Raw genomic sequence first — 10,634 nt, 5'->3', positions numbered from 1 at the left:
CTTCCTGTGGCAGCTCTGTGTTTTTATAGTGTGCTCCTGCCAGCCGCTTCCTTTTTTGTGCTGTCTGAATCAGCCGCCATCTTAAATTTGACCAAATATGGTATGGTGCCCTAATCCCTTTTTCAAGCTCTCTCTGACAGCTTTTACATACTTAGGTAATAAAATGATTGGTAAATGGTACCCAGAGTTACTCTGGTTTTGCTTGCTCTCTCTCTCTAAAAAGAAAACGCGAGAAGACCTGAGAAGGAGGGACAAGAAAGAAAAGGGAAAAAAAAAGAAAAAGGATGGGAAAATAAGCAAATAGAGGAGGTTTTTTTTTTCGTGTGCTTACATTATCTCGCGTCAGAAGGCCCCTCAACAAAACTGAATGCTGAACGACCGTGTGCTAATTGAAATCCACCCTACAAATGGAGTTGGTTGGTTGCTAACTTAGGTCTTTTTTCTACATCATCGCTTTGGGAGTTTCATGTAAGCATGAAAACAAACATCTGATATTCGTAGGAAGTTTGAAAGAACCTTTGAGTGTCGACAACCGAGCGATATTAAAGTATGCCCTAAGAAGAGAAGAAGAGAACTGTCCTCCAAAAGCCAAATCAATATTTGGAATCGCTTGACATTTCTAAACCAATATCTGATATTCTCAAGAACTTTTGGAAGAACCTTTCGGCGGAAATTCTGTGAAAATTTCTGATTGCCAGGCATTTAGTCACATCGTTTTGAAATACAGCTATTGTGTGTTTTGATATCAAAAAATGTTAAACGCCGCCAATCGTTTGTGATAAGTAGAAAACGTCAATCGTTATATTAGTCAAGGAGCTATTTTCTGAAAAAGCCTTATTTAAGGAGTTGGTTCAACCCATCCGACAGAAAAGGTTTGACAGCTGATTCTGATAGACCAATACCTGCTTTTTAAGATAAGATACTATGTAGTCCCGAATTGTGGTACCCCTGACGAGATAAATGGGGTTTTATACAATGACACGGCACACAACATGGAGACGAGGCTCAAACAGAAATTGACCTCAAATTTCATCTTCTTCCACTAAAGTGCCCCAAACCCTACTAGAAAAATGATGAGCATGTACCTGCCTACAATATAAGTGTTCACATGGTACGACAGCATGTCACGTGATTGTCACATGACTATTTTTCCGACAAAAAGCGGCCTCCTTTGTCGATCCGGACATATTTCATATCCTGCTGAGACTAGGGTAAAGGACGTATTCAGGCCTTTTATCATATCAGGAAACAAAGAGATCGTACACTTTTGAATTACATTTAAAAAATATATTTGGAAGCGTAGAACTCCAGAAAATCGACAATATTAGTGCTGGTCTCTCCTCCATCAATGTTTACATGGAAACGAGGCTGGAATAAAAGTAACCTCAAAACAGGTGAAAATCTTTGAAAAAATGAAAGATGGTGTGAAAATATGAAAGCATTCGAATGCCGGCATTTCTATGATAGCCTATAAAAATTGTTTCTATGCATATCTGCCAACATTTTATGTTTATTTCAGTTAATTTATGACAAAAATTAAAAAACGCGGATTTACTAATATTCTGCTGTACAGAGACTGGATTCTGTTTATTGAGCTAACGACCACATGTGGAACAATAGGTATGGAAGCTTCTTGCCGTCAGTCATTCTTTGAAATTCAAAGGGAGACGACTGCGAGTGAAAGGTACTGGCAACAGCTCTTCACAATGTGAAAGCAGTAGGTATTTTTAAGTGGTGTCATTTTGTAAGTCAAAAAGATACCAGTTTGCAACATGTTTTAATTTCGTTACGTGTAAACTACAACCACTGATGATAATCTGTCTTACAAACACTTAGGTCTTGAAAATTACCCCCTAAGAAATTTGCTATCTTTACCAATCTTTGTCGCATACTAAAGAATCGTTGAATCGGAATTGTAAAACATCAGTCAAAACCTTAATTTATCGGCCCGTTGTTCGGATCTGTATCGGGAGAGGTAATGATCTGATAAGTACATGTAATTTGCAGACTGACATAAAAAACAACAACTGTCACTCAGTGTCAGAGGCACTAGAATCATTGTCAGACAACAACTCTTCATTCAGAGGATTGCAGCATCCTTCATCTGCCATACATAAACAGGCCTCCGTACAAGGGAGGTTACTTTTCCTACAGGAACAACTACGTTTACATTCTGAAGTTGTGCAGCGGCATGTTGTTAGCTCCGTCATGCCTTCTGGGGCAGGACTCCTTGTCATCAGAACAGGGAATAGCTTGCCATTTTCCAGCTTCCATCCATGTTCATCTGGCGAGGGAATGTTCTGAAGTGGAACCAAAGCTCTATTCCAAACAAAGGCTTGGAAGTTAGCCCTCTTGATATGATGAGACAAGCATTCTGAAGTCGGTGGCATGTCTTCACTTTTCAAATTTCGTTGACAAAAAAGAAAATATCTAGCGTCGTCTACATTTGAAAAGTTCTCCGCAGAAGTGTAAAGGGAGCAGATAAAAGACTCAGCAGCCTTCTGCGCAGGCTCGTGTATGGCAGGATTCTGTCCTAGAGTACAGAGATCACGTTGCATCTGTTCTTTCGTCAGCAGTACCTTCCACGCCTTCTTCTTCCCTATTCCAGAGAAGGCACTCGTAGAGTCGCAACCAGTCAGTGCATGGAACGATGGAAGACATCTACAAAGAGATTCCCCCAGGGAAGCCTGAATCTCATGGACAGGTAGGTATCTCAGTCTGTCTTTGACGCCTGTTTTTAACCACAGTTCCTGGCAGTTTAAATCTGAAAAATGTGCTACTGAAAGTACGGCAACATCAGTGTCTGGTGATTGTATCACAATGCGTGGATGAGTGGCTGCAGCGTGTTTGGCATGAAGCAGAAGTCTTGTATCTGCCTCTTCATGATCTGAACGTAGATTTGGCTCAACAACTGCGGAACCACTAGTTAGACACACTGCTTTTAATCCATCCTTGAATCCTCCTCCTAGGACGACCTTCTGCCGAGGGCCTAAATATGCCGGTAAGTTCTTTGTTAACGACTCACAGAGAAAGGCGGCTAAGTTTTGTTTGTTCTTTGGGTTTGAGATATATTTTGACCACTGCTTCGGTACTGGCGTGGATCCACTGTGGATGTTAATTTCAAACGAGCCTGATTCTCCTCTCTTGCTGCGTTCCCCTGCCTTAATTGAGACAGGCCTATATTGGTCGAAAATTAGGTCTACTCTGGTGTGACTGTTCTGATGAAATTTACTAGTGACAATGTCTTGGTATTTCTGCGATAACTGGCTAAATGTCGCAGACCTTGCTGATTTAACCATCTGAATAAGAGCCATCGCATCAATTAGACATGCTGTAGGGTGCTGTGATGAAGGCAGGCTTGATCTACACGTAACATTGTTTTCAAGTACATGCATTAGGGTGCTTTTTGTCGTCTTCCTGAGGCTGCCATCAGGATGTACAAGTGCGACTGGTACACTGCAAAGCTCATAAGAAAGAACCTCTTTGAGATCAATATCCCTGTTCCTCGCAGCAACCAAAAGGAGGCGCCTAAAAAGCTCACGATCAGCATTAACAGTTACAGTTTTATCTTTCTGTTTGCTCACTGCAACTTTCTTTGCCACAGAACTGAATGTTTTAATCTTCAGCCGCTGGATTGGATCCCAGAAATTTATCTCATTTCTCTGGATTCGCGATGAAAGAAAGGTTTCCATGCTTTTTCTGCCTAACTCTTCTGCGTTGAGAAGAATGCTTCCATCTGCGCCTAGAAGAACAACACCAGTGGCAAGATTACTTAAGGTTAAGGGTATTTCCTCCTCTGAGATTTCTTCTGGAATCTGAAAAGGGTCACTGAGGAGACCACTCTTGAAGGTTTCAAACAACTTCTGTACGTCTCTCTCATCTCTGCTCACTCTTGTGGCTTCAGCCTCCTTGTGTGTCCCAATGCGGTCGCAGTTTTCTAGACCACACATCTCCTTTAGTGCATGTGTCATGGCTGCTCGCTCGTGAATGGTTAAGAACCATCGGTCTACAGCATCTTCGTTCGTACTCATTCCAACTATGCCCCCCTTTGTCTTGGTATCAAGGTTAATTGATTGTTCCAGGGCCATATCCGGCCAAACTTGCGCAAACGGTTGGTTAGAGCGGCTTACACTGTGGTTTCCAGCAATGAACTCTTGGTGAACTGCGGGGTGAGTTAACTGCAACATGTGCATGTCAGAGAGATAGACTGGAAGCCATCTGGAATAGTTGACCCTGTCCATAGAGAAAAAATGGGGAACCATTTCTGTTGTGGCGGAGAGGTGGAGTTTCCAGTTACCGGTTCGTTCAGCTTTAACGAACTACAGAAGCAGCAGCACCATATTAATGTATCCTTCCCAGAAACTAAAAACTTTGGACTTTTCTCTGCCTTCAGATTTGAACCGCTCAAACAGTGTCATGAGAGGATTAACACAACCTTGAAATGCTTTCCAGGCATCGTTAACGAAGCAACCCTGTCTCACTGTATTCAACAGCATTTGTGAGACTTATTACCTGTGCAGATAATTTATTTCCAGACGTTTTCACTTTTAAATAGGCTTTTACAAAAAATACATCAGAATTACGTATCTGACGGAGTTTTAAAATAAAAAAGAGCTCTGTCTAAAACTCCTGCTGATAACCTCAACACATTGCTAAAACATGTTTTTTAACGGAAGGAATATGATCGAGCAGGAAAGGAAATACAAATGATGATATTACTAGCAGGTGCAATAGCGATGTTCTAGAGTCTCAGCGCATGAATTTTGAGAAAAACGAGAGCAAACAAGTCGCCGTAATACAGTTAAGATATCAAACCTTATCTATCTTGAACTCTTTGATGCCCGTTTACATCCACAATCGCATACAAAACTCCGTTTACAAATCTGATTCTGAGGATCCAAAATGGCGGTCTGAAAATAAGGCCTGGATACTAATTTGCCATGGCTTGAACCATTCCTTATCTTTCAGAGAAGACAAGGCATTCATTGTTCCTAAAGCAACCATAACCACTAAAGCTCACTACTTTAAACCACACCAGACAGAGATCAAGGATATTTAAGGCGATATATAGCCTTTATAGAACGTTTTGTTGAAAAAAATATTGAATATTTTAAACTTTGAAATAACACTGCAGTCTACTGATATTCATAAAATCTAAATTTATATAAGAAAAATATTCATTAAAATTATATTCTTGTGATATTACTTTTTTACATCTTTTTCATACCACTTTTTCAAAGATTTGACCCGTTTTGAGGGTGCTTTTATTCCAGCCTCGTTTCCATGTAAACAGTGACGGAAGAGAGACCAGCACTAACATTGTCGATTTTCTGGAGTTCTACGCTTCCAAATGTTTTTTTTTAATGTAATTCGAAAGTACACGACTTCTTTGCATCCTCATATGATGAAAAGCCTGAATAAGTCCTTTACCCTAGTCTCAGCAGGATTTGAAATATGTCAGGATCGACAAAAGAGGCTGCTTTTTGACGAAAAAATAGTCATGTGATAATCACGTGACATGCTGTCGTACCATGTGAACACTCATATTGTAGGCAGGTGCATGCTCATCACTTTTCCAGAAAGGTTTGGGGCACTTTAGCGGAAGAAGATGAAATTTGAGGTCAATTTCTGTTTGAGCCTCGTCTCTATGCTAAGTGCCATGTCATGGTATAAAGCCCCATTTATCTCGTCAGGGGTACCACAATTCGGGACTACATAGTATCTTATCTTAAAGAGCAGGTATTGGTCTATCAGAATCAGCTGTCAAACCTTTTCTGTCGGGTGGGTTGAACGAAACCATTTTTTGTTGGGTCTGGCTCCTTGACTATATCGTTAGTGCTAGATTTAGCGTAATCAGTGAACTGGAGCCCGACAAAAAAATTATCCACATTTCTATTTCGAAATTAACAATGCTCTCATAAGTAAGCTGGGACGTAAGTCTGATGCATTTGAAGAATGTAAGGGCATCAATCTGCCCGCGAGTTCGTACAGACGGAAGCGAGGTTTCCCTGTACAGTGTAGTTAGAGCTCTGTTTAGTAAATATGGAGTTCTCTGTCTTATAGTAAGGTTGTTGACGTAATGATGGACGTGGAAGGCAATGGAATTCACTAAGAGGTCAAGAGAGGATGTTCTCATGAAAGGCATACGTATGGAAATGATCCATCTCGGAGAAATGCCAGGATATTAAGCTAAGGCAGATGTCTTTTAAAACGAACTTTGCTACGCTTTTGCTTACTGTCGAGATGGTTGGTAAGGCTTGAAATATTAAAACAGATCGAAATCAGTAAACCTAGGAAAACGTCCACTGTAATTTTCGAATGGTTCATTGTTAGGTGCTCACTTGTCAGTTGAAGACTGGCTTACTTTCAACCCGTGTTCGTCAGGTTTATCGCCTCGCAATTTAGCAACCCGAATGGCTATGACTTGTAGCGACTTCGTCCTTGATGGCCGCCAATCGCTCCCTATTGTTTTGGTGTCTTTTTAAGTCGGATGTCTTTTCTCTGAATTAAAACCGGTCCTAAATGTTGTCAATGGTCAAAATTAGCTGAATCGTATGCATTCCCGGACAGGCTAAGACGATTTTAACGGCTCCCTCTAGGAATGGTGAACGAATTAAAAATTCTTTGAATTCATAATCTATCGATAACGTGGTTCGGCCGAGTGAAGATAAAATGTCATTGCTACTCATATTATTAAAGAAAATACCATGTTAGTTCTTTCTATCCGCCGCAGACTTTGTTTGAGCTGGCGGTATACGGTAAACTAAAGCATACAAACACAAATTGACAAATTTTAGTTTTTTCTTTCCGTTCAAATTTTATAATAAGACCGATAACATTTCTATTTAAAATGTGGATGCGTTTAGCAGCTGAACATTCGGCCACCGTCATATTTATTTTAGCTGGCAGAGGCAAAGTAAGAACTTTGGCATGTAAAATATTTTTAAAAACCTATAACGTTGTCCTCTAAGTTAACCTTGACCCTTGTAAATAGCTTGAAACAAATTTAATTAGGAGGAAACTTCTCGAAGTTTTTAAATAGGTTACAACTGAAACGTAAAACCAGAGAAAATGTATAAAATTCTTTTAACGATTCGGTGACGATATTTAAATAACCCCTTCATTGACATTTCCCTGAAACTAAAGGTCTCTAAACTCAAATCGAGTGAATTGGAAAATCAAGTTAAATACTTAGGCGAAACGTGACTTCTCAACCAGCACTTCTGAAAAACGACCCCTGAAAGCATTTTCTTGTTGTAGCCGACCAAATAACAATAATTTACCCGTATCAAATCGTCCAAACTCTCCTGCAAGCTGTTTTCCAATGTGGTGTTTTGGCTGAGTTAGTAGCTCATCTTCCTGTGGCAGCTTAGAGTTTTTATAGTGTGCTCCTTCCAGCCGCTTGCTTTTTGACTCGTGAATTGCGCGCATGCGGAAGAGCGAGTTGTAGATATGATGTGGAGAATGGCACTCGCTCGCTCGCTCGATTGGTCGATTCCTTTAAACTTTTTTTCGACTTTAGGCTTTTGAGTGCATTTGATAGTTTTGGCTGGTAATAAACAAACGAAGTGGCGACCTTTGTTGCTAAGAACAGAGGTGAGGTGAAAAAGAAGCCAATGATAATCTTAAAAGAGTTTATTTTTTTTCGTTTTAGTTTCAACAAGCGGCGCTAGCGACTGGCAGGCGTGCGAAGATTCACACTGAAATAAGAGAACAACCTTCGTTTTTCATAAAATTGTAATTTAGAATCCTTGAACTAAAAAACAATCCGAAGATTCATTAAAAATATTACTTACTCCAAAGCGCCCGGAGTCTACAGGTGTTCAAAAGCTTTTTCCGTTATGGCGTGAGATTGGGGACAAAATCGATCATTACATTTCGTATCGTGTGTTTTTTCTGCGTGAAGCAACAGAAGTTGCCGGCGACTGACGTAATTACAGGTTAACGAGAAAATCAAGTAACACCAAGACAAATAATTTTGGCTACCGATTTTCAGGGAATTTTTAAAGAACAATTTTCTTTTAAGTTTCAAGACAATTTGAAGATTCAAAATAAATACTACGTACTAAAATGCGAAAGTTATACTCTACCAATTGATAAATAGGCCTGAAATGAAATTCTATCTTGTTTTCGATTATACGTTGCCTAGCACTTGACCAAAATCTACCCAGGTGGAAATCCAAAATGACGGTGGCAGTCTGGGCTTAGTTATATCACTAAAAACCCGTTCCCGTTTGTCTCATTTGAGGGATAGAGGGAATAGACAGTAAATTTCACTTTTCACCCACATTTATTTCCAACCTTTCTTTTGAAGCAGAAACAAAAATGATATATGTTTAAAACACATGACATCATCCACCCTTGTCAAATGTCATAGCATGATCATTTCAATTGTAATGCCTTCTTATCCCAACTTTACTTTGTTTCTTTGCTACATTAGCGAACACTGAACTACTGCTCGTACTCTAATATAAATATGACAATCAACCACAAAATTCCATAGACCAGATAACATTAAACATAATCCAGAAAATCATGTAAGTCATCTGTCAATTCACAAGTTTGCTCACAGAGCACTTTGTTTTGGCTGTCTGAATCAGCCGCCATCTTGAATTTGACCATATATGGTCTGGTGCCCTAATCTCTTTTTCAAGCTCTTTTTGACAGCTTTTACTTAGGTAGTAAAATGATTGGTAAAAGGTACCCGGAGTTACTCTGGTTTTGCTTGCTCTCTCACCATGACAACGATTCACCATGACAACAACGCGAGAAGACCTGGGAAAGAAGGACAAGAGGGAAAGGAGGAAAAAAGGTAGAAAAGGAGATTGGGAGATAAGCAAATAGAGGAGGTTATTTTTTTCGTGTGCTAATATTATCTCGCGTCAGAAGGCCCCTCAACAACACTGAATGCTGAACGACCGTGTGCTAATTCAAATCCACTTTACAAATAGAGTTGGTTGGTTGCTAACGTAGGTCTTTTTCCCACATCATCGCTTTCGGAGTTTGATATAAGCTTTATATGGGGCAGCGGTCGACAGCAGTCGATGATGCTGACAAAATCATCAGCTGCTCTACTGTAATTAGAACTCATCTTATGTTTTTCGTTTGGCACGAAAAACGGTAGACTGAAGGCACTGGCTGGCATTACAGGGAGCACGATCCCTGATCAAAGCTATCAAGGTAAGACGAACTTGTAATTAAACAATTGATACAAGGAAAGGAAGATCCACAAACACCACTTTTGATTGCAGCTTAGTTGCTTATGGTTCACTTGTACTCTAGCACTACTTCCAAAAACTAACAAGGGATCAATTTTAATTGATTCTACTTGTAGCTACTTTACAAAAAATATTGCTAAAAATATTCTATTATTTTAAATTTTACAATTTCTAACACTAGAAATTTAATTATCAATTATCTGATAGCATCTTTTTCTCTAATGTCCTGTGTATCACTAACATCGCTAACTCTTGGTTATCCTTATGTTCTAGATTGTTTCTTTCTAACCAGCAGATGAATAAATTAACCTCGTCTATCGGGTATGATCATGAAAAGAGGCAAATCTCAAAACTCGAAGGATCCATGATTTCGTCAAAGTATGGGCAGAGTTTAAATTGCAGTAAATTTTCTCTCGGAACCACGGAAAAATCGATGATTTACAGTAAGGCAAATGCATGCAGTAAGTGTTTTTCAATCAAGAATTGATTGTCTTTTTCGATCAAAAGAAAACGGTCCTGGCACTTTTGTGATACGCTACGACTCCTACGGGAACTAGGAAGACCTGGGTATTAGTGTATCCATATGCACGTACAGCAAACTAACTCAAACAGATTAGCACTAGGATTCTGCATACGATTCCAAGACGAGAGAGAAACTTGAAGCTACTTGATCTGTTTAAATTCGTTCATTTCCTGCTCACAGTCGTCTGCAGAATGGAAAGTGATCTGCCAACAAATGGAAAAGCGTAGAGTATTCATTATGGAGAGCATAGAAAGAAAGACTTACTCAATATTGAGAATGTAGGCGGAGGGACCTCTCTCGTAAAATTGAGAATCTATTATATAGTGTTAGCTCAATCATAGGCTGCTTTTGTATATTTTAAAACCTTAAAACGCTTAGAATCACTGAGCGGACTCCGCGGCTCCCTTACAGGAGGAGGATGATTTGGACGCAACTTAACTTCCTAAAGTGAAGAACATCGTTTGAACTCCTCTGTGAGTTTCTCAGGGTTTTCTTGAAGGAGTAGAAGGATGCTCGAGAGCTTAGTTAGTGCATTTACTATTAAGAAGGAGGGTAAGGTTTGACCATAAACAGGGGAATACATGATTCCCCGAGTTCACATTCCCTTTTTCAGCGGTCAGCACCTGTCGTTCAGATAAAAGGGTGCCGAGAGAGAAAGCTTTAGGAACGTAATTTCTATTCCTAATCTTAACGAATTGCGTTTGTTGGTTCCTACAAAAGATACATGATTCTACATTCTATTTGACAATAAGGGTGTCACGGTGAAGGGGGGGGGGGGGGGGAGGGGGAGAGGGGGGAAGGGAGAAGGCATAGTGGGAAGGTAGGGTGTACAACGATTTGTCAAAAAAGATGGCCTCTTGATTTGGAGAAATTAAAGAGATATTTATACATTA

The 10,634-nt window shown here is 39.8% G+C and overlaps 1 protein-coding gene across 1 annotated transcript; it reads right to left on the bottom strand.

The window, feature by feature from the left end:
• Nucleotides 1-1,389: 1,389 nt before the first annotated feature.
• On the bottom strand, nucleotides 1,390-4,088 carry LOC136278948 (uncharacterized). The gene has a single exon (XM_066162263.1). The coding sequence runs from the start codon at nucleotides 4,086-4,088 to the stop codon at nucleotides 2,031-2,033; it is 2,058 nt and encodes a 685-aa protein (XP_066018360.1). The 3' UTR covers nucleotides 1,390-2,030.
• Nucleotides 4,089-10,634: the final 6,546 nt, after the last annotated feature.

Source organism: Pocillopora verrucosa, chromosome 1 (assembly GCF_036669915.1).
Source record: "Pocillopora verrucosa isolate sample1 chromosome 1, ASM3666991v2, whole genome shotgun sequence".
Taxonomy (NCBI): domain Eukaryota; kingdom Metazoa; phylum Cnidaria; class Anthozoa; order Scleractinia; family Pocilloporidae; genus Pocillopora; species Pocillopora verrucosa.
Note: the sequence above shows the minus strand (reverse complement) of the source record. Positions and strands in the feature narration are given on the sequence as shown.